This window comes from Melanotaenia boesemani, chromosome 9 (genome assembly GCF_017639745.1).
Source record: "Melanotaenia boesemani isolate fMelBoe1 chromosome 9, fMelBoe1.pri, whole genome shotgun sequence".
Taxonomy (NCBI): domain Eukaryota; kingdom Metazoa; phylum Chordata; class Actinopteri; order Atheriniformes; family Melanotaeniidae; genus Melanotaenia; species Melanotaenia boesemani.
The window spans coordinates 36,914,574-36,939,670 of NC_055690.1; the positions used below are offsets into that span (position 1 = coordinate 36,914,574).

Consider the following 25,097-nt stretch of genomic DNA (forward strand, 5'->3'; position numbering starts at 1 on the left):
CGATTTAATATTGTTTTGCACTTCCCGGCCACCGTACAAATGGTTGAAATGCATTAAATACCAGATTCAGCTCACATTCTTGGTTAAAACAATTATTTATATTTTATTAAAGATAAAGCAACTGAAAACTTATTAGAAACCGGATGTTTGTTCAGTGTGAAAACAGTTTCACATCCAAGTTATTTAAGACTTTTAGACAGCAAGCAAACTAAAATTACATTAATCCAACATAAACGATGGGAATGCCTAAAAAGAGCCTTTACGAGACAAATGTAAACTGAATTATTGCTTGTGTAACTGTGGTTATTGCTCGGGTATTTTTGGTTCCTACCCACCCTTGTTTCAGGAGGGAAGAGAAAAAACGACGGAATTATTCTCTGAGAAAGTTTCAGAGAGAGCGCGAGTCATTAAGCTGTTCCAGTCATAGATAATATAATAAAGATCTTTATAATAACTCCGACGTATCTGGATACTACTGTTGGTTTCTGTCCTCTGCTGACTCCAGCTCGCTGGGGAGAAACGACGGGGAGGAAGAAGGATCGGACAAAGACTCGTTTATCGAGGGGACCCTCGTGGGGAAGGAAGGTGAGAATTTACATACATTGTTGTGTTTAATTTAATCGGTAAACGGTCATATTACCGGGAATTGTGTGGTTGTGATGTTTGGTGCTTAGTGAGGTTAAAGTTGTTGGTGCAACGAAGTTGTGGCTCTGTGGGGTTAATCAGGCCCGTCGTCACGTCGCCTTAAGAATAAAGACGAATTTATACTCGCGTGTATGGCAAGCTAAAAGGGGTAAACCAGCCTGTTGGTGCTTCTCTAATCAAACGCCGTTAAAAACACCGTTTTATGTGGCCCAAACAACGTAAAATACACGAGGCTGAAGTTAGCTTCCGATTCCACTGAATTTAGAGCAATCTAGACCACATTAGACAGCTCTTCATAAAAACTACAGCAGTTAGACTTCAAACGTGGACTGAAATATCCTAAACTACAGCTAGATTAATTAAAACATAGTTTATGAAACCTTTATTTTATTTGTGAAAATGGAAATAATTCTCGTTAAGAAGAAAAAACTACAACACTTAGTCTTTAAATCTTTTCGTTGTAAGCCGTGTGTAGATCCCTTAAAATGCAGTATTTTGTGTTTCAGCTTTTCTGATCTTTTGTGGATGAACCTGAAATTGTTAAAATTGTGGGGAAAGGGTCAGTAATGGATGGTATAATCCATATAATGGTATATAACAATGGTGGTGTATAACAAAAATACATTCTTATGCCTTCAAACAGGAAAATTAAATGTAATCATGTAAATTGTATAAACTTTATTTGTGTGAAGTTCGTATTGGATATGCTGAGGAACAGAAACGCGTCATGAACCCAGTTTGTACTGGATCACCAGTCAGACGAGGCCCAGCTCGCCACGTCCTCACCCGGGATTTCTGTCCTGGATTTGATCGGGAAATCCTCAAATTCTGCGATTTTTGTGTAGAGTCATACTGAAAATGCATTTTTAACACAGACCAGTGGAAAATATTAGTATTTATTTTATGTAGTTTTTCTTTTTTATCATGACGCCTCTCCTGACCGACGTCACTGCTGTCAGTTGTTGATTCACCGTCCTCATTTATTTCTGTCTCCTCTTGTTATAAATCTGTTTACATAAAGCAGCTGATTTGTCTCTGTATGTACTGGCCCTGTTCAGTTTATTAATAACCCAATAATCAATATGCATCATCTTTGTGATTATCGTGTGTGTGTGTGTGTGTGTGTGTGTGTGTGTGGGGCAATCTTACCAGCAAAGCGAACCTGCAGCAGGTGGAAATAAAGAACCAGAACATGTCTCAGAGTTGGAGGTATCTTTGAAGAAATGTTTGTTCTGTTGAACTGTAGATACCAAGACAACGTCAGAGACCACTGCTACTGGTGGTCCTCCCCCTGAAAACCCGTGGGTCTGGTGGTCTGAATGTCCTTTGAATGAAGCGTGCGCCCTCTGCAGGGACATTAATAAAAGGCCAGGTCATGGTAACCAAAGAGGGACTCTGTCTTTCTCCGTCCATCTCTTTAGACCAGCTTTCTCTTTCTCTCTTTAGACGCCCTCGGCCTGTATGGACGGGGCTCAGCTGATCCCAGTTTTACTGTTAGCCAACCAGAGGCAGTGGAGGTCGGGGTTCCTGAACCTGGGTAGGGAGGTTAATAAGGTATTAATTATTTTTAATATATACCATGTTCTTTTTCATTTAATTTCATGTTCAGTACGTATATAGTTGTGTTTCTTTAGTTAAACTGGCACTGATGGATTTATTGATTATTCAAGACAAAGTAGTGATATGATAAGTAGAGTTGTTCCGATTCCAATACCAGTATCGGAAATGTCTCCGATACTGCCGAAAATGCTGGTATCGGTATCGGCGAGTAGTGGAGTTCAGGCACCGATCCGATACCCCATATTTTAATAGGAATCTTTTTTTTACGGATTAACTCTGTGAGCGCTGACGCAGTTCTTCTTTGCTGCTCTTAAAAACAGTTGTGCTGTGCTGCCCTCTGCAGTCTGCTGTTTTAGAGGGGCGAAGAAGAACAGACCACCTGACACCTGTTAAGAGGAGCTAACCGGAGGTAGTAATCATGTCGTCGGTGTGGCAATATTTTACGCTGGATTGTCCTACCAGCAAGACTGCGACCTGCAAAATATGCAACAATAAAATTTCGCGAGGTGGCACAAATGCTGGTAATTATAACACCAGCAACATGATTAAACATCTGAAGACGCGTCACGCTAAAGAGCATGACGAAATGATTAAAGTTAAGGAGCTAAATAAGAATGAGCTGCAGCAGCAAACTCTGGAAACTGCCTTCCAGCGACGAGAAAAATTCTCCAAGGACAGCCGAAAAGCAACACAGATAACGGACAAAATTGTGGAATTTATTGTCCTTGATGACCAACGTCTGTCTGTTGTCGAAAATGTGGGATTTCGTCGCCTAATGGAGCATTTGGAGCCAAGGTACTGCTTGCCAGGTCGTAAATATATCTCCGAAACTGCGCTACCCAAACTATACGAGACAGTTAAGGAAGACATTTCGAGTATGCTGAAAGATATACATGCAGTCAGCTTTACAACGGACATTTGGAGCTCCGACGTGTGCCCCATGTCTTTACTAAGTTTAACGTCACATTGGGTAGACAGAGAGTCAACACCTCGGAGTGCGGTGCTTCATGCCATGGAGTTCCGAGGGTCACATACAGGCACATTAATTGCTGAAGCAATTGAGCGGATGCTAGCTGAGTGGAAAATTCCCAAGTCCCACGTCCATGTTGTTCTGCGCGACAACGCGAGCAACATGAAGAAAGCCATGGACGAGATGGATGTACCGAGTTTGGGATGCTTCGCACACACTCTTCAACTGGTGGTGCACGAAGGGCTGTTGTCACAGAGAAGTGTGAGTGATGCACTGGCAAATGCAAGAAAGATAATCGCGCACTTCAAACACTCGCCACTGGCTACTACACGCCTTGAGGATCTTCAAAAAGATTTCCAAATGCCCATCAAACGTCTGCACCAAGACGTATCAACAAGGTGGAACAGTACGTACTACATGGTCGAGAGCATACTGGAGCAGAAACGGACAATTTCTGCATATGGAGCCGACCAGGACCTGCCAGTGACCCTTACTGCTAACCAGTGGGCTTTACTGGAGAAAACAATCACTGTTCTGGCACCATTTGAAGCGCTGACAAGACAGATGAGCTCCTCCACCTCATCTGCAGCTGAAGTAATCCCCTCGGTAACAGTGCTAAAGCGCCTGCTAGCTCAGGAGAACGAGGGCGACACGGGTATAAAGACCATGAAAACAACCCTTCTTGAAGCTGTCCAGAAAAGATTCAAGACCGTCGAAAGTGAGCCCTTGTATGCAGTCGCCACTCTTTTAGACCCTCGATTCAAAGACAGGTATGTGTAAGTTTTTTTTAAATTAAATATCTACATTATGACTAATTTTGAAATGGGGTTTTGATTAACTGCATTTTACATTATTGATTACTATTGCAGTAATATGCTACAAGCTGTTAAAGCTACTATTTTACACTTTAAGGCATTTATTATTTTTCATTATTGTTTCAGATACTTCACAAGTGCAGACAGCATCAAGCATGCCAAGGATGCTCTGACCCGAGAGGTGGAGAAGATGGAGGCATTCCTGAACAGCAGGACTGCATCTGAGGGAGCAGAGGCAGCACCAGGCAACCCCCACAAAGCCCCACGAATGGAAGCACAGCCAGACAGTGGCAGCAGCAGAAAGAGCAGTTTGAAAGGCCTGTTTGAGGAAATCCTGCAGGAGCACGATGAGGATCGTGGGGCAAGTAGCACAAGTACACAGGTTCAAATACAGTCATATTTGACTGAGCAAACAGTCCCCCGCTCAGACAGCCCATTCCTCTACTGGGGAGTCAACCAAATTCGGTTTCCCACTATGGCTGCCACTGCTGCAAAGTTTCTCTGTGCTCCTTGTACCAGTGTTGACAGTGAGAGACTGTTCAGTGCAGCATCCAACATTGTTGATGCAAAAAGGAACAGGCTAGGAGGAGAGAGGGCAGAAATGCTCATCTTCTTGAAGAAAAATCTGCCTTTGCTCCTGGAATTATAAGAATACTAAATTGCTGAACTGCTACTGCAATGTGTAGCAAACTTGTGTTAAAGTATTTTTTATTTACTGTGTAGCTGCTACTCCTTTGGTTTGTATTTTCTGAATCTTTACTCCATAGTGCAGCAACAATCTTTTAAAGGGATCATTTAAGTTGCAGTTACTTTTTTTTATACAGTTCTGTTGAAATGTTGTATTTTAAAAGATATTATGGCTGCACTGATTTTTTTAAAATTATATTTAGGTTTATTGAAGTTGTTGCACTGCTAATTTTTTATTTTTTATATTTAAATTCCTGTTTTATTTAAAAATATTGTGGATACACTATGTTTAAATTATTTTTAGATTTATTTAAGCTGCTGTCGCAATTCTGTTTATTTTATCGGCTACTGTTCTATTTAAATGCCTTTTTATTTTAAAAAAGTAGCTTCATTTTTACTTTATAATTATTCTTAGAATTTATTTAGTAGCTGTCCTGCAACAGTTTTTATGTTGTACTATTTAGAAATAAATTCAAAAAGTAAATTGACTTTGTTTAATATATTTTTTTAACAACATAGTGGAATCGGTACTCGGTATCGGCTGATACCCACAGCACAAGTATCGGAATCGGTATCGGGTGGGAAAAAATGGTATCGGAACATCTCTAATGATAAGGGTTTTTTTTATATATATTTTATTTTTTATTGTTTTCGTACATACAAACAACACCAGTATATATCAGTAAACAAACAGAAACAATCAGAACAGACACAGACTGTTAAGAGAAACCATCAATAAATAACAGTGTGGACTAAGAGTAGCTTGGCATTTGTAGATTTTTACATAGGGTGAAGTGAATTTTTATTTTGGTATTGTTATGAACTGTATCCCTTTGTTAAGATTAGATAGTAGGTTTACTTATATCAGCCTCAGAGGATAGCTACATTTCCCGTTCCATTACCTACACAAACAAAAAACACATACAGTATCAACACCTACATCAGTGTGATATGCAACACACAGCTTGGTTTATAGTCGTATCATTGTATGTATATTTCATTTTCATTATGAGGGTGCGCAAGGTCTTCCATTTCTTCCAGTAGTCGTTGAATTTATCTCTGTTCAGGTTCAGGGAGAAGGTTATTCTTTCCATGTTATATATCTCGTTTACAATTCCAATCCACTGGGTTTTAGTTGGAAGATCTTTAGACAGCCAATGTCTTGTTATTGCCTTTTTGCTGGCGACCAACAATATGTTGATCAGGTATCTGTCACTAGATTTAGTACAGGATGAGGTGTCTCCAATGTATACTGTGTGAAAGTCATGTTTGATCTTGTAACCCATTACTGAGTTGATGTCCTCTACCACTCCTAACCAGTATGGTTTAATAGCTGGGCAGTCCCAAAATATGTGAAAATGATTTGCTAGTGTTTCTCCACATTCTCTCCAGCATCGTCCCTCCCTCAGCCTGGCTGTCTGGAGTTGTTTTATTTTTGGTGTAATGAAAAATCTAATTACATTTTTCCACATAAATTCCCTCCATAGACCTGAGCTTGTGGTATTTAGTAAAGTTTTCAATATCTTCATCCAGCCTTCTTCTGAAATTGTTATTTTGGCTTCTTTCTCCCATTTAGATTTAACATAAGTTGTGGAGTTCTTGTTATAGGACTGTAGGCATCGGTAAAATCTAGCGACCAGTTTTCTGTTAATATTTGACTTGTATGCATCTATCAGTATGTTAACTAGACCTGAGTAACCGCTTCCTATTTTTATTACACAATTAAAGTGGGCTCTGACCTGAAGATACCTGAAGAAATCCTGTTTTTCTAGATCATATTTGTCTTTCAGTGTTTGAAAACTATTCAGTTCTTCTACACTAGAAATCAGACAATATGTAGTTATACCTCTAAAGGTCCAAAACTTAAACCGTTCATCAATCTGTGATGGTTTAAAATCACTATCATATGGTATCCATCTGAGCAGTTTGATTTGGTTTTCCAGTTTTACGACATTCTTCAAACCAGATGTTAAAGGATGTTTTTGTCAAGCTGTTTAAGTGCTCTTTTTGTTGTGAGTACATATTCTTATCTCCTATTAATGTCTGTAGGGGTATGTTTAACTGGGATATTTCTAAGTTCTTCCATTTGGCACTGTAATATGGGTCGCACCAATATATTAGGTATCTTAGTTGTGCTGCCTTGTAATAATTCTCCATATTTGGCAAGGAGAGCCCTCCTTCTTCTTTAGGTAGTTGTAAGGTTTTATATCTAACCCTGGGTTTTGGACCTTTCCAAATAAATCCTGAAAACATCCTCCTCCATTCTGTAAATTGTTGTATGGGTATTGCTGAGGGTATAGACTGAAAGAGAAAAAGAAGTCGTGGTAGGATATTCATCTTAATTATGTCTATACGATTATGTAGGTTAAATGGCAACAAAGTCCATCTACTTAAGTCCTCCTTTATTCCTTTGGTTATTGGCAGGTAATTTAGAGTGTAGATATTAGACAGATCTTTTGGAATTTTAACACCCAGGTATTTAATAGTGCTATTGTCCCATCTTAAGTTAGAAAGGTTTGTAATGTGGCATGAAGGTGTATAATTGTATGAAATGAGTTGTGTTTTATCAATGTTTAGTTTATAGCCAGAGTATTGACCAAATGTTGTCAGACGGGACAATAATTTATTTAGGCTGAAGTCAGGCTGGAAAAGAGTAATCAATATGTCATCCGCGTAAAGGCATATTTTATATTCTGTTCCTCTTATCCAAATTCCTTTTATATCATTATCCTCCCTCAGTGATTGGGCAAGCGGTTCAATAAATAAGGCAAACAAGGTTGGACTTAGTGGGCATCCTTGTCTACAACCCCTCTCTAGTGTTACTGAGTTAGATAGGCTGCCGTTTACTTTTATTCGGGCTGTTGGTGCATAATATAAGTTTTTTAGAACCTGAATTATAGAGCTATTAAAACCAAATCGTTGTAATACTAAGTATAAATATTCCCATCTGACAGAATCAAATGCTTTTTCTGCATCAAGACTAAGAACAATGGCTTCATCTTCAGTCCTGGACATGTAATCCATTACATGTAAGGTTCGCTTTATATTATCTTGTGTTTGTCTGTTTTTGAGAAACCCGCTTTGGTCTTCATCTATGAGTTCTGGGATTATGTTTTCCAATCTCTTTGCTAGTATAGATGTAAATAGTCTATAGTCTAAGTTTAGAATTGATATAGGTCTATAGGAACCGCATTCAGATTTATCTTTACCGGGCTTGGGAATTACAGAGATTATGGCTTGCCTCCAAGATATTGGAGTTTCACCACCTTTAAGTACATAGTTAAAGCATTCCAGTAGCAGAGGTGACACTGCATGCTTAAATTCTTTGTACCACTCTGCTGGGTAACCGTCTGTCCCTGGCATCTTATTTGTTTTTAATTTGGAAATTGCAGTATCCAGTTCTTGCTTTGTTATTTCGTGCATCAGCCTCTTGTTTTGTTCTGAACCAATGGACGGCAGGTCCAGTGAATTCAGAAAGTTCACAATGTCCAGGGTACCGGCACCATCTGGTTGTGTGTGTATAGAGTTTTATAATAATTCACAAAAGAGTTTTGTATTTCTTGTAATTTGTGACATGTTTCACCAGTTTGTGCATCTTTAATTTTGTGAATGGATCTTTCATCCTGTTGTTTCTTAATCCTCCAAGATAATAGTTTCTTAGCTTTGGGACCATTATCATAATATCTTTGTTTAATAAATTTAGCTTTCATTTCTTCATGGGCATCATATATCTCATTTATTCTTTGCTTAGTTGTTTGTATCTGGTATAAGAGATGAGGGTCATCAGATTCCTGATGTTTAGTTTCTAGGTTTTTAAGTTTGCCTATTAGTTCTTGTAATTTCTGAAGTTTTTCTTTTTTTTTTGGTAGAGGACCACGCAATGATTTTGCCCCTAATTACTGCCTTCGCTGCATCCCATAGAGAACTTGGGGACACCTCATTGTTATCATTGTATTCCAGATACACACCCATTTCCTTTTCAATGTATTTTATACACAACGGGTCATTCAACAGGCTTGTATTAAGCCTCCAGGTTGTGTTTTTGATTTCGGTGTCCAGATAGAGAGAGAGGTACACTCCGGCATGGTCTGAGATGTCTTTTACCCCTATTTCACATCCTTTAATTCTATGTCTGTCTCGGTTAAACATGAAAAAATAATCTATCCTTGAGTAAACCTTATGGGGATGAGAGTAAAATGTAAACTTTCTTTCTTTTGGGTGAAGCTCCCTCCAGATGTCCATCATACCTGATTCAAACAAAAGTTTTTTGACTGTCGTTGTCTCTGGGTTTATTCTTTTAGATGTATTGGTAGAGTCTAGGCAGGGCTTTAACTGAATATTCCAGTCCCCCCCACTGATAAAGATTTCTGAACTCTCTTCTGTAATTATATTGAATAATTTCTTAATGAACACTACATCATTATCTGGTGGTCTGTACACATTGAAAAGGGTCACAAGCTTGTGGTCAATATATCCTGTTACTAAAATATACCGACCCTCTTTATCAGTTATCTGTTTAACAAGTTGAAATGTTACTCTATTTGAAATTAGTATTGCAACTCCCCTTGTTTCTCCATTTCTATAAGATGAGTAATAAGTGTTTTTAAAACCCAAAGCTTTTAATTTCTCATGTTCCTTATCGTCTAAGTGTGTCTCCTGCCAGAAAACGATATGATGTTTTTCTCTTTTCATCTTAGTAAGTAGTTTATTCCTTTTCATGGGATTTTGTAGACCGTTAACATTTAGGGTAATTACTTTGTCTTCTTCCTTCACCATCTTATCCCTAGAATCTTATACATACATACATTAGGTTTCTCTCTAGGCCTGAACATGTAGACTGGGAACATCTGTGCAAAACCAAAAATCAAACCAACAGAAAAGACCTCCAACAGTGAAGTGTAAATATAACTTCTGAACAGGGAGGGGAATCCTTCTCCTGAAGGGCCCCTCCAGATGCTCACTAGCATCTTCATTTGTGTCTTATCAAACCACATAAATAATGGGTAAGAGCTAGTCCCTTCCCCCAGATAATGATCCTAAAATAGTGTAAATTATTATTAACTAAGGGCCCATTTTTCCCTGCAACTGCATAGAAATTGTTCATAATAGGGCAAAGATTGTATCCAAACGGCATGTAACAAAGGGAGACAATCTATCTATTTTACATACATATACTGAGTGTCTTAGATTTATTTAACCATAACTTTCTCGATATCCGTAGCCCGGTCCCGTCGCTTAGTGGATCCACAAGTCTCCCAGGAGTTCTCTTTGAGGCTTTTGCGGGGTGTTGTTGTTACGTCAATCTGGGATAAGTTGACAGGTGTGTCTGGGGCAACACATTCAGCCATCAGAATCCCCCTCCTCAGCATGTCGTCCCTCGCCTCCTTGGCGGTGTTGTATGTTGTGGGTCCTTCTTCGTAGAAAACACGAAGTTTCGCGGGTGGTGGTGTGTGAAAACGGAGTCCCTTTTCTTTTAGTACCTTCCTCAGAGGAGCGTATTCCTTACGTTTGTTTATAATTTCCACTGGGTAGTCATGATCAAAATAAATTTTTCTGCCTTTGAGATGTATTTCTTTCTTTTCCATGCGGCAGTTAGGACTTGTTGTTTAGTTTTGTAAACGAGGAAGCAGGCAATCATAGATCTCGGGGCGGCCTGCGGTGGAGGTTTTGGTCCGAGAGATCTGTGGCAGCGTTGTATATTGAGGTCAATGTCAGGGAGTGACAGTTCTGTTTTAATGAGCTTCTCCAAAAACTCACAAGCGTTAGGTCCCTCTTCTCCCTCGGGGATCCCCAAGATTCTGAGGTTATTTCTGCGTGAGCGTGTTTCCAGGTCCACCAGCTTGGACTGAATGCGTTCTTGATCCTGCAGAGTTTGTAGAAGCACCTCCTTGGCACCGCTGTTCCACTCCTCTATCTCTGCCACTCTCTTCTCCACATCATCCATCCTCACTTCAGTGTTTTTCAGGCCGTCCCCGATCACACTCAATTTCTGGCTAACTTCTTCCTTAAAGTTTCTGATTTCTTCCTTCACATCTCGTCTCATTGTCTCACACAGCTCGTTTAGGTCTTTCTTCAAGTCTTTTTGTCCTGCTTTTATTTCCGCGTGGATAGCAACGATGCTAGCTTGCAGAGCATCCGTATGTGCATTAGCTTCGGCTGCCGTAGAAGTTTCACCGTTTTCTCCCGTCGCCATTTCTTCGTTTTTGTTGCCAAGTTGATTTTCTGTCGCCTTAGTTTTCCTTAGTTTGTATTTCCCCATAACATTTTACACAAGAAGATAGATAAATTCTTTTCAAACCGGGGAAACATAGGACCTCACTGAGAGCGTGGGAATTATGCTGCCACTTGCTTCGCCGCCATCCCGGAAGTCCGATAAGTGTTTTTTTTTTTTTTTTTTTTTTTTTTTTTTTACTTTTATACCAGCATGGGTGGCGGGAGTGCAGCATTCTACCAGGTGGAACTTTCTTTAGGGCAGGGGTGTCCAACTCCGGTCCTCGAGGGCCGGTGTCCTGCAGGTTTTCATTTTTTCTCTGATCTAACACACCTGAATAAAATCAAATGGATCTAACAGCTTCTTGTCAACTTCTTCACAATAACCCATCAATTTCAGTCGGTGTGTTAGATCAGGGAAACGATGAAAACCTGCAGGATACCGGCCCTCGAGGACCGGAGTTTGACACCCCTGCTTTAGGGAGCCTGTATCAGACCTTTGAGACACAGCTAAGCTAAGCTTGAACGTTAGCCTGCCCCCGAGCAGGCTAGTTCTGCTGCATCAGTTACCATGGTTACTCAGCTGGCATTCAACTAAGCCACGTCGATGAAACGAAACTCTCTAATTAATAAGCTAGACTTGTCAAGATAAGCCACACAATGACTGTAGAATATTGTAGAAGTCCGGCTTTCCCTTAATCCAGCTTCGTCAAATAACCCCGGTGAGATATGTAATAAAATTAGATCAGATTTTAAGAATTTGATCTTCATTAAAATCGTTGAGAATATAACTCCTAACTGGCTTCGGGAAACATTCTTTAAAGAGAAGAATCCTCAGTATTTTACATTTAACCTGGCAAAATTTAATTCCCTCAGTCTGTAGAGATCTCATAACTGGAGAAGTGTTTGAATATAACTTTTATTCCTTGACAAGAGATCGAATCGAGATTGGGACATGTTTCCCAATTTATTCAAAATGGTTTTTGGAACAGCCAACACTACACACAGCGCAAAACTTTGTGAGATCTAAAAAATTCCCGACTGAGTCCATCAAATGATCCACCGACCAGATACCCTTGGAGTACCACTCTTTCTCAAATAATGATTTCCTCTTGTAAAAAATGCATCTGTTGTTCCATACGGGCTTGTTGTGTGGAGTAAAATTGTGTTTGTATAAAAGCTTCCAGTACAATAACACTTATTAATGGAACGCTGCTAGTTTGACTGGTAGAGTGTTATAGCTAAAATCACATCATAGTTTTCTCCTCTCTTACTCCTTTTCCCCCTTTTTCTTCCTGATCCTGAAGAAGTCCTTTTTGCGACACTGTTTTGGATTAAAGAAATTTCTATTCTTCATCTCTTTCTTTCCAGCTACCTGCCTCAGTCACGTACCTGTTGGCGCTCAGATAGGTTTGCCCAAACCTGATTGTTCAGGTTGGATACGAACACTGTGTCTCCCTCTTCCACGGTCAGATGTACCTCTTTTGGAGAAATGGTAGTATCTGTCCGCGTACGGGGCTTTTTTCTGAAGACACAAAGTGCTGAACTTTGATGAGGTTGATGAAGTCTTCTTCTCTCCTAAAATCCCCCCCAGTCAGCCGAGCAAGCCTGTATGAAAAAGAATAAAGAACACATAGATCTCTGTTCGAAATATTCTTTTTTTCTTAACAAAACGCTTAACATATGCGTTCCCTACATTAGCACATAGTCTATAGTGAGCTCTTTGTAGTAAGTCAAGACAATCAATTCACTGATGCAGTGTAATACTGTTCTTTGAATTCAAATTTTGTGTGTACTGGTATTTTTTGTGTCTAAGCTCGTCTTTCTATCGCTGCCTGTCCCTTTCCATATTATTTGTCAGCTGCTGATCCAAGTAGGCTTTACACGATCAGGATTTTAGGGGCCGATCACCGATCAGAGACCTTAAAAAAACCGATCACCGATCCGATCACAGGAGGAAGCAAATATGTCCATTTAAACAACTTGTTTACCCATATTTTTACAGTTTACAGAGTATCATAAAAGGAATTTTTGTTGACATGTCTTTGTCCTGAAATGACTGAGATGAAAAGGTTAAACATCAACTAGAAAATTTCAAAGAAATTTTGATGGGTGCCAATGCGCCCGTTGCGCACGCCGCGCTGCCATCACGGCGCCAAGAGGCGCGAGACGGAGGCAAACCTGCCCGTAAAGGTGATGCCATTAAATATTCCATACGGCCACCAGGTGGCGCCGCAGTCGCCGCACGTGCACGAGCGCGCTCGAATCGGGTGTCAGATGAAAACAGCCAAACATCAGCGTGATCGGAAAATCTGCAGAAATCAGGCGGCCACTAGGTGGCGCTGTAGTCATTGCTCATGTGCAGAAATGTTTACATAGGGACTTTTAATAAAACTGCCAAGTTTAAAGTTGTTTGCTCCACCCAGTCCAGAGTTAGAGGCACTTACTGTTTTTGTAGGGGGGGGTATGGTGTTGACAACACCTGGAAATGTAGATGTGGTCAGGATGAGAAGTGATAGAGAAAAAAAAAAGGCAAATCTCTGCATGATTGCAAAATCTGCAGATTGACAGGTATGAAAGGCCTAAACAGTGGCAATCTGCAGAATGACAGCAGCTGAGACTGCTTCCATGGTAACCAAGCCCCCACCCTTTCCCCCTGACAGCCAGCAGACAGCCACACATGAAGGGGATCAGGTTACACATACTCACACAGAGAGATAGGCTGCTGTAGAGCACAGGGAAATCAGTGTCTGCAAGCCTCCGAACTTCTTGCTGCTGACATCAAACCGTAATACATATGAAAATAATTCTTTCACCGTTGCGTGCAGGAGGCTTTGGGGAACACGAGGATATAAGTCTTGTCACTGTACTGCAAACAGAACTTAAATGGCAGCAGTTTGAAAAATGGCTGCATCTCAGCAGAGTCAATGGGGATTTTGCATGGAGAGAAAACTTTGTGTCTTTCCAAGCTCTGTAGCTCCAAAGCTGTACGTCCTAGCCCAAAATGAGCTCCTGATAAATTGAAGCCAACAAAAAAACCTACGTTTGGATGTAAAAATTGTGTCTGTAGAGAAAAAACTCTGGCCGTGAGAGAACTTTGTTTAAGCATGAGTTTTTTAAGCAAAAGCCAATGGGGATTTTGCATGGGGAGAAAAGACTTTGGGTCATTCTGAGCCTCATAGCTCCAAATCTGTACGTCCTAGCCCAAAATGAGCTCCTGATAAATTGAAGCCAACAAAAAAACCTACGTTTTGATGTAAAAATTGTTTCTGTAGAGCAAAAACTGTGGCCGTGAGAGAACTTTGTTTAAGAAAGTCTTGTGGAAGGAAAAGCTAGAGTGACGTGAGAGTGGAGCAGAGGGAGAGGATTTAGGCATTTTTTCTAAAACTTACACAGTGATTGTGAACAAACTGTAAGAGATATGAAACTGGCCTTCAGAAGAGTGATAGATTTATCTTTCGTGACCCGTTTAAACTTTGAATGGTGTTTGTAGGTGAATGTATGGCTGAGCTGTAGGCTTCCAAAGTGACCTATGTTTTTGGGCTGATCTGACCCAAATCCCATTCATTCCAATGGGACCGAAAACCGCGGTTTATTGCGATTTACTCGAGAACCGCCAGACTTTTGTACGAGAAAAGTCATAGCCCACATGTCCCGATCGAGACGCACAGATTGATGTAACTTTTGTGGGGGTAGAGTGAAAGCTGTAGGAGGAGATAGCCGTCAAAGTTTAGGAACGGAAACGGAAGAATTATAATAATAAACGGAATAAACGCAGAGCGATAGTAATATGTTGCCAATGCCTTACAGCATTGGCACCCATAATAAATAATGAACACAACTTATTGTAATTAAATTACTTGAACTTTAATATAATGAAATTACTTAAAGTGAACAGCAAATATAGAGCAGTAATTGGTCTGAAACATTCATAAACTCTTATGAAAAATTATAGTCACAGTAGTGCAAATGAAGGCAGTAATGCTCCCTCAAACATTCATATATACATCTGTATATATATAACTCCAATAAACAGTCAATAGTGAAAATAACAGGCGGTAATTCTCCATCAGAACTTTCAAAAATGTCATGTGAACAGAAAATATGGCACAGCACCCAGGCCACATATATTTCCAACAACTGAAATAAATTAAATGTGTATATCGGAGCACTTAAATAAAATTAATCAAATAATTAGCAGCAAAGTATATGTACTAAATAAAATGTAAACAATCCCTCCCTTTCCCAGGCACAACAAACAATTTAAATTCAGAGAAGGAGGTTTAAACTTGCTGCTATATATACTTTGGCGATATAAATTCCCAAGCCTACTTATGCATCAATGGCAGATTCTTTCTAACAAAGAGCAGCATCTCAACTTTCTTGGCTGAAAGCCTGCTTCTTTGAGCATCCAGGATGTTGGATACAGTGCTGAACAGGCGCTCACTGTCCACACTTGTGCAGGGTGCTGATAGGTAAGCTCTTGCAGCAATGGCGAGGGCAGAAAAGCGATCCCGGTTGGCTCTCCAGTAAGCCAATGGATCAGCATCTCGAGAGATAACTGGCTCTGACAGGTAGAGATTCAACTGAGACATTGCTTCAGTGCCCTGCTCTGGTCTTTCTTCTTGCATGATCTCACCCAACATCGATGACAAGGAACCAAGTCGTGGCATCTTCTCAGCTGGCTCGTCTGTGGTGTTGCTGTCTGCAAGTTCTTGTCCTCCTTCATCAGGGCCCATCTGTGCAGCCAGCAGATCTAACAGCAGCCCCCGTGTATGTGCCTTCAGCTCTGCTGAAAAGCATCGATCCTTGTATCTAGATGTAGAAACATCACATTAATTTTTACTGGGCATTTGTTCTTTTAGACCAACTTCAAATAAAAGTAACCAAATGGCCCATCAGTAGTTACATTGGTTCTGATGATTTTCTGTATCAAAACTGTTTTAATGTGTAAAGGCAAAAGAGGATAAAACAGATATTAAAGTTACAGAACATGTTTGCAGTTCTAAATGGGTTTAAATTAATAGCATTTTTTTCAATACGTCAACTTAAATACATTTTGTAAATTAATTTAGGCTAAATGTTTTTCGTCACCTTGGGTCACACATAGTAGCCAAAATGTAGAGTGGCTCGTTTTCAATCCCATCAAATCTCCGGGTTACAGCTCTCAGCAGTTCAGCTTTTGTGGTGCCCACACCATGATCTGATGGGGAGTTTCTGCTCAGGAACCGTTTTAAGGCCATCACAGATGGGATGACATCAGCAGCACTTGCAGTGGATGCACTTATTGCCCTTGTGAGCTCCTCAAATGGTTCCAGGATTTTTAAGATGTTTTCTATTAGACCCCACTGGTTGGAATTGAAGGAAGCAGGAACTTCATGCTCAGCCCCAAAAGCAGCAAGTGCTCGTTTTTGTTGCAGCAGACTTTGGAGCATGTAATAGCTGCTGTTCCAGCGGGTGGCAACATCTTGCTGGAATTTTTTGACATCCTGGCCCAGCTGCAGCTGCACGTCGTGGAACGCACAGTACGCTTGAGGGGAGCGTTTGAAGTGCCCGATGATACGTCTCCCTGTAGCAAGGATGTCTGACACCATGCGCTGTGCCAGCAGCCCGTCGTGAACAGCCAGCTGGAGTGTGTGCGCCATGCACGGTAAGGTCGGCAGTCCACCTTCTCGCATGGCTTTTGCCATGTTTGCGGCATTGTCTCGCAGTACGACATGAACCCTCTCTCTCGGAATCTGCCACGCCTGGAGCATGTTGTTGTATTTCATTACCAGCGCCGCAGCAGTGTGAGAGCCACGGAATTCCTGGGCGTGTAGCACTGCAGCGCGGAGTTTGAAATCTGGGTCAATCCACTGGGCAGTTAAACTAAGCAGAGACATGGGGCTCACATCTGATGACCAAATATCAGTGGTCAGACTAATCGAGGGACTGTGTTCTCTCAGAAGGCCCTCGACGTGAGAGTGAACAACCTGGTGCAGCTCGTTAAGACCGGTATCGCCACAGTACGAGTGCCCTGGGAGAACATAGCGCGGATCAAAGTATGCCAACAAGCGCTGAAATGCGGGGTTCTCAACAATATTAAATGGCAGGTCGGCCAGCACAATAAACTCCATCAACTTTCTGGTTCCCCCCTTTGCCTTCTCGCTGTTGCGGTTGTACGGCTGGACACGGTCCAAAGTTGTCTGATGTAGCCGCCTGGGTGTCTCTTTGACCTTCTCTGCACTCCGTCTTTGGAAGTCAGCATGCTCCTCCTTGTGCTCTTTTTCTAAGTGCCGGATCAAATTAGTCGTGTTAAAACTTTTAGCAGAGTTTCCTCCACGATGTACTAAAGCTTTACACAGGTTGCAGACAGCTGTTGTTATATCGCTCTGGTTCACGGTGAAAAAATTCCATACTGCTGACATGTTTTTTGACTTAATGTGCAACCAACACCGCGTGCCAAGACGTGGAATAGAAGCAGAGCAGGCCTACTCTGAATTCAAAAACTTTATTGTACAGTACAAAGTGACGGAATTCAAAACATAAACGCACAAAGCTACAACTCATTGAAAGTAGTGACATTAATTTCTTTTTTTTTTCAAATTCCAATGACGTCATTGATCGGATCGGTGAATGAAGACTTTAGGACCGATCAAAAAATAGGAAAAAATTTTGAAATATCGGCCGATCCGATCAAGCCGATCCGATCGGTGGAAAGCCTAGATCCAAGCTGGCTGCTTGAATTGCAGGGTACTGCTCTGAATTTCTCCAGCATTAGATACCGAGTTTCAGCGCATTCTTACATCAAGGATGAGTCTGTCGAGGTAAATCTGATTAACATACAAACAAATCAGAACATTAAGTTTAAGTCATTTAGGAGATGCTTTTCATACCAGGAGACAAACAGTTGTATTTAAAATTGGATTCAAATACTATAGAACTATGTTGCAGAGCTCATCATTACAAATAGGTCATTACATTCTTCTGTAATCTGTACGAACGTCTTGTATCTTTCGTGGAAGTTCTTGCTTCTCTTAGAGAACCACCTTCGCCATCAAGCCCCTCTTCATCCACACAACAGTGGTTCAGACCTTAGCCACCCACTGGCTCACTGAATTTAAGGAGTACAGACTTTGTGCTGCAAGATTAACCCTTATGCACACCTATGACCATTTATGTGTTTTTGCATTTTAATTTCTAGCATATTTAACAATTCCCCTCGCTGATTTTAAAGATGAGGGATGGGATGCAGAAAATTGCATTTTTTTCACGATCTTAATTTTATTTTTAGGCTATTGTAAACAACATTATGTTGTAACATGGCTCAGTGGGTAGAGTGGTCGTCTTGTAACCCAAGAGTTGCAGGTTCGATCCCGGCCCGTCGAGCTCATGTTGAGGTGTCCCTGAGCAAGACACCGAACCCCTACTTGCTCCTGATTGGTCATGGTTAGCGCCTTGCATGGCAGCTTCAGCCATCAGTGTGTGAATGTGTGTGTGTGAATGGGTGAATGTGACGTACATGTAAAGCGCTTTGGATAAAATCGCTATATAAGTACAGACCCTTTACCATTATCGTAATTACTCCCCATTTGGACCCTAAGCACAAAAATGTGTATATTGAATTGCATTACAGTGTGACAAAATGCACAATAGCGCAGGAAGCTTTCAAGTGGCAACTTTTACATATTATCCATTTCATGTGTATTTTTTTCCTGAACGTTCAAGCAGCTCCACATTTTTATTTGAAAATATGTAAAATGCACATTTACATGCATTCCCCTGCACTGCTTTGAAATGAACAAAACACAGGACCCTTTGCAGCTCATCAAAGTTATGTGTTGAAGTGAAAACAATCCTCATCTTAGTTTACACAGCTGCATCTGCAGCACAGTTTATAAGAGCAAGTTGGAGAAAAGCATTTAATTTCCTACCTGATACCATGAAAAAACCGTTACACGGTAGCAGAGGCCCAGGACATCATGCAGGCCCAGGACATCATGCAGTCCCAGGACATCATGCAGGCCCAGGACATCATGCAGGCCCAGGACATCATGCAGGCCCAAACAGATGTGACTGAGCACACCGGTGGAATCTCAGATAAAATCACAGAGAGCAACACTCACTCCACCAAGTTGAGGTCTACCTTCCGGCGGCTGACTAGTCATCCACCAGCTCCAGTGACTCCACAAACGGTGGTGAAGAAGCCACGGAAGACCGTCTTGGAGGTCTAAAAGTGGTAAAATCCAGTGGTCACCCACAAATTCCAACTGCGGTCAAGCAGCCATCTCTAGCGTATCCGTGGTCAAACCAGCTGCCACCTTATTTTGTGGCGCTCGAGTGGAATCCTCCCGGTACAGGTGATCTTCAAACCAGGATGAGGACTTCTGCGTGGATGAGCAGCTAGATCCGTATAAAGGGCACGGCAATTTTATGCAGTACATGCCAGTGAAACCAGCCAGGTATGGCCTGAAAATGTGGGTAGCCTGTGACGTAAAAACATCTTACTGCATTTGAGTTTGTACAACGGCCGATCAGCTGGTGCTGACAAGTGTGACAGTCACAAGTGGCAAGTTTTTCACTTCATTTGCTCCGGCAGAGGAGCTGCTGAATAACATTATTACCATGGTTGGCTCTAGCAGAATAATTGTGCAAAGCAACTGCAACAACTGCAGAAAACCTCTTTGCAAAAAAGCATTACTTCACAGTTTGCCGCTCCTGCCTCCCCTGAACTGTTCTCGTTATGTTGTTGTTATTGTTAAATTAATTTCCAGATGTTGTTTATGGTCTATTTTCTGTTAGCCTTCATGGTGTTATAATGAATGGCTTGACTTGTTACATGGACTGTATAAATTAATTTCTAAGCTAATCTTTAACTTCCGCAAATTAAAAATTTATTAAAAATTCATTAATCATTGATATGGATGATTAGAATTGATCCTGGTTTGAAGAATAAAAAGGTAAAAAGGAAATATAAAATATTTTATATGACTTTTTACATGCTCATTTATGTGTGTTAGGGTGCAAAAGGGGATTTTTTTTCAAAGGGGTGCATAAGGGTTGAGTGTGTGGGCAACAGAGCACAGTTTACCTAATTGCAGGCGCTTAAAAACCATATTTATAATGGCAGCATTATCTGCAGTGATTGCTACTATTTTTTGAGAAACTCTGACAGAACACCACTGATTTTCTCTGCCACAACACAACCCATCTGTGCTTTGTACACAGCTTTTGTTTTTAGCACTTTATTCTGCATTTTGCCCTCCACTATTTAGTGTGCTGTGCTACTCCAGCCATCACATGAGAGTGCAACAGATCAGATGTCAGACAGTATCTAGGGAAAGATGAGGGTCACCATGTTCTGTCAGTGGATCTACACATGGTCAAATGGAGAAATTAACAGAGATTTTTGTTTGTTTTTCAGTGTTATCTGCAGATGCCTACAGCTGTTGGTGGTAGAAGAAGGGGTTCCCTGCAAATGTGGTCTTGACAAGCAGGACTTGGAGCATCTCTCCATAAAACAGGAACCACAGGATCTGTGGCCCAATCAGGATAAGTGATGGAAGATGGAATGACGACAGGGCACATAGGTCAGGTGTAAACAGTGACGTGGAGTGTAACACTGCCAGAAAATCCCTCATCTGCTCTGAATGTGGCGAAGAGGTTCACCACCAACGATCTCTCTAGAGACATTTAACAAAGAAACCTTTATTTAAACCATACAAGATGTTTTAAAGTGACACATGTAAAAACTGTTAAATTTAATGTTTATGTCAACATCAAAAATCTGTGGTAAAATGACTGAATGTGGACAAAGATTTAGTCGCAAGACAAACTTAGACCGACACATGAGAAACCACACAGGAGACAAACCATTCAGCTGTGATGAATGTGGACAAAGATTTAGTCAAAAGACAAGCTTAAACACACACATGAGAATTCACACAGGAGACAAACCATTCAGCTGTGATGAATGTGGACAAAGATTTAGTCAAAAGACAAACTTAAACACACACATGAGAATCCACACAGGAGACAAACCATTCAGCTGTGATGAATGTGGACAAAGATTTAGTCGCAAGACACACTTAAACCAACACATGAGAATCCACACAGGAGACAAACCATTCAGCTGTGATGAATGTGGACAAAGATTTAGTCAAAAGACACACTTAAACACACACATGAGAATCCACACAGGAGACAAACCATTCAGCTGTGATGAATGTGGACAAAGATTTAGTCACAAGACAAACTTAAACACACACATGAGAATCCACACAGGAGACAAACCATTCAGCTGTGATGAATGTGGACAAAGATTTAGTCAAAAGACAAGCTTAAACCAACACATGAGAATCCACACAGGAGACAAACCATTCAGCTGTGATGAATGTGGACAAAGATTTAGTCACAAGACAAACTTAAACACACACATGAGAATCCACACAGGAGACAAACCATTCAGCTGTGATGAATGTGGACAAAGATTTAGTCAAAAGACAAGCTTAAACCAACACATGAGAATTCACACAGGAGACAAACCATTCAGCTGTGATGAATGTGGACAAAGATTTAGTCGCAAGACACACTTAAACCAACACATGAGAATCCACACAGGAGACAAACCATTCAGCTGTGATGAATGTGGACAAAGATTTAGTGAGAAGTCAAACTTAAACAGACACATGAGAATCCACACAGGAGACAAACCATTCAGCTGTGATGAATGTGGACAAAGATTTAGTGAGAAGTCAAGCTTAAACCAACACATGAGAATCCACACAGGAGACAAACCATTCAGCTGTGATGAATGTGGACAAAGATTTAGTGAGAAGTCAAACTTAAACCAACACATGAGAATCCACACAGGAGACAAACCATTCAGCTGTGATGAATGTGGACAAAGATTTAGTGAGAAGTCAAGCTTAAACCAACACATGAGAATCCACACAGGACAGAGACCGTTTCCTTGTGAGGTTTGTGGTGAATTATTTAGATGGCGTGTCTCTTTAAAAGGACACATGCGTGTCCACACAAAATAGAAACGACGAAAGTGCAAAATTTTGCTACTAATCTGTAAATATGAGCTGGTTAGAGGAACTTCAAGGGGGTATTCTACGGTGGTGATAGACTGTGGTGTCTCTTCAGTACCATTGACCTTTCCTTGAACATTACCTGGGCATGTCTAGGGCAAAATGTGCCTCATCAGATTTTGTTGTCTTTTTTTAGTAGTTGAAATCTGTTGTTCATTCATTCATTGCCCATTGGTACCTTCACAAATTTGTCCATGTTTTGCTAGCAGCTAAGATCCTAATCTCGATGAGCTCGCAAGACAGGTGAAGAGTTGTTATGATGCAAAAACACAAATTAATAACTTAGATCCTTACAAGCTGAATGATGAATGACGTTCAGGTTTAGGTGTTTCCACCTGTTCAGTCTCAGACATCTGTGTTTATCTGGTGTTTGGACGTTCTGTCAAGAATTTAAAAACTACTGATGATTAAATGCTCCTGCAGCCATTTTACAAAGGGAAGGAAGAGGACCGAGTCTAGAAATATTCGGCTACAACAACATCGCCTCTCGCCTGACTAACTTGGTTAGGCTCTAGCCCCACAAACAGGTAAAGAACATGGATGGCAGTATGGGCGATATAATGTGTTGTTGTTCACCTGAGGGTTGTATTTACTTATAAGCCTGGTACACATATAACACTATTTGGGCTGTTTTTGTCCTGATTTTGCCTCTTCCCAACCTTGGACGGCAAACGCCCGATCATCGTGTGATTTCCCTGTCCAGTCATAATATGGTCTGTGGTGTGTTATGAGCCGATTTGTCCTGATAATCTGCTCCGATATGGGTCATAGCCACAGTTGGGAACACTGAACATGTTTAATATTTCAGTGCCGATTTCTGAAGAACACCGCCGACTCGTGCATTGTGACTGTGTGGGGGGTGACGTGGCACGGAATGTGGCCAATCAGAGCGAGCTGGCTGGGGAGCAAGGAAATAAACAAAGCCCGTGTTCACGCCGTCTCCAGTCTGATATTTTTTTTACTTCTGCCTTTTTCTGTTAACAATGGTCCCAAGACCTCCATCATTCCCCCGTCCTATATATCCCCTTCTTTCCCCCTTCTTTCCGATTGTTACCATGTTTCTTCTTCTTTGCTTTTTCTGTTAACAATGGTCCCAAGACCTCCATCATTCCCCCGTCCTATATATCCCCTTCTTTCCCCTTTCTTTCCGATTGTTACCATGTTTCTTCTTCTTTGCTTTGTGCCAGTTGTTGCCATGCTTCTTTTTCTACGCTTTTTGCCGGTTGTTGCTATGGTTCTTCTTCTACATTTTTTGCTGGTTGTTGATGTGGTTCTTCTTCTACGTTTTTTGCCGGTTGTCGATTTGATTCTTCTACATTTTTACCAGTTGTTGATGTGGTTCTTCTATGTTTTTTGCCGGTTGTTGATGTGGATCTTCTACATTTTTTGCCGGTTGTTGATGTGGTTCTTCTATGTTTTTTACCGGTTGTTGATGTGGATCTTCTACATTTTTTGCCGGTTTTTGCTATGGTTTTTCTTCTACGTTTTTTGCCAGTTGTTGGTATGGTTCTTCTATATTTTTTGCCGGTTGTCGATTTGATTCTTCTACATTTTTGCCAGTTGGTGATGTGGTTCTTCTACGTTTTTTGCCAGTTGCTGGTATGGTTCTTCTTCTACATTTTTTGCCAGTTGGTGATGTGGTTCTTCTACATTTTTTGCCGGTTGTTCACGTGGTTCTTCTACGGTTTTTGCCGGTTGTTTGCTATGGTTCTTTTTCTTCATTTTTTGCCGGTTGTGTGTGTGGTTCTTCTACGTTTTTTGCCGGTTGTTGATATGGTTCTTCTTCTTCGTTTTTTGCCGGTTGTTGATATGGTTCTTCTTTCCATTTTTTGCCGGTTGTGTGTGTGGTTCTTCTACGTTTTTTGCCGGTTGTTGATGTGGTTCTTCTACGGTTTTTGCCGGTTGTTTGCTATGGTTCTTTTTCTTCGTTTTTTGCCGGTTGTTGATATGGTTCTTCTTTCCATTTTTTGCCGGTTGTGTGTGTGGTTCTTCTACATTTTTTGCCGGTTGTTGATGTGGTTCTTCTATGTTTTTTACCGGTTGTTGATATGGTTCTTCTACGTTTTTTGCCGGTTGTTGATATGGTTCTTCTTTCCATTTTTTGCCGGTTGTGTGTGTGGTTCTTCTACGTTTTTTGCCGGTTGTTGATATGGCTCATCTTCTATGTTTCAATGTTTGACCAGCTCGGAGGACTAGATTGTAGATGAGTTGCTGGACTGCATCGTCATGTGTGTGTTTTGTGATTACATTTTCGGAGCACACAACGCAGTACGATCAAAACTGACTTTTTTATTTCCATTTGTGAGGTCTTGACCAGGTAAAAAAGATTTCCTATGATTTAAAAAATCATTGTGTGTACCAGGCTTTAGAGACCTATTTGAAGACTAGATATTTCTTCACTATATTCTGATACATAAAAATGCATTATTTAAGGGGGACATGTTTTTTTTTCTTTCATGAATATAGATTATTTCTTGTAAAGACAAGGTTTTTTCACAAGGATCTTTCAGATAATTTGCTAACAAAATGCCTTATCTAAATACTTTCCACATTGTATGATTTTATCAGTGTAATTGTATATTATGAGATTACTGTAACCTGCTGCAAGAAGCAGACTTCTCCATTTAATCCTTCTGATAAGATTTATAACTTTAGGTGGTTAGTTCTTTTATTTAATTTTTTTGGGGGGTTTTAAATATATCCAGAAACTCATTACTTTTTTTCTTTAACTGCTAAATCATTTAATTTTTTATAAGTTAATGGAAAACATAATACTTGGATGTCAGAATTTGACTGTAGTGTTTAGATTATTCTCCCTGTAATAGTAGAGTGTATTCATGTGTTAACTGTATTCATGTGTACGTGTATGTCCTACGTCATATATCTCAATAAAAGGTCTCAGAGTTTTCTGAGATCTGACTGACTGTTAATGGTCCCTGACTCGTCCTTATATGAGGGTAATCAAGACATTTTGGTCAAACGAGGGGCCTTTTGGATATGGGGCTCCCCTTGAATCTTAAATGTTCTTTTATTATTATTTTAAAATATGTTTTTCCTCATAACAGGAATGGAGAAACATATAAAAATAGGTGGATAGAGGAGAATTAGAAAGAGAAAGGATGGAGAAAGGAAGAA

General features: G+C 40.6%; 1 protein-coding gene across 2 annotated transcripts; it reads left to right on the forward strand.

Annotated features, from left to right (window-relative positions):
• Positions 1–393: 393 nt before the first annotated feature.
• Positions 394–23,235, forward strand: LOC121646440 (gastrula zinc finger protein XlCGF57.1-like). Of its 2 annotated transcripts, XR_006011637.1 has the most exons (3): positions 394–585; positions 20,291–22,212; positions 22,306–23,235. XR_006011637.1 is itself a non-coding variant. In XM_041995401.1 (2 exons), the coding sequence occupies exon 2, from the start codon at positions 20,631–20,633 to the stop codon at positions 21,909–21,911; it is 1,281 nt and encodes a 426-aa protein (XP_041851335.1). In that variant the 5' UTR covers positions 394–585; positions 20,291–20,630; the 3' UTR covers positions 21,912–23,235. The 2 variants fall into 2 exon arrangements, 1 of the variants encoding a protein (XP_041851335.1); XM_041995401.1 differs by having other exon boundaries at positions 20,291–23,235.
• Positions 23,236–25,097: the final 1,862 nt, after the last annotated feature.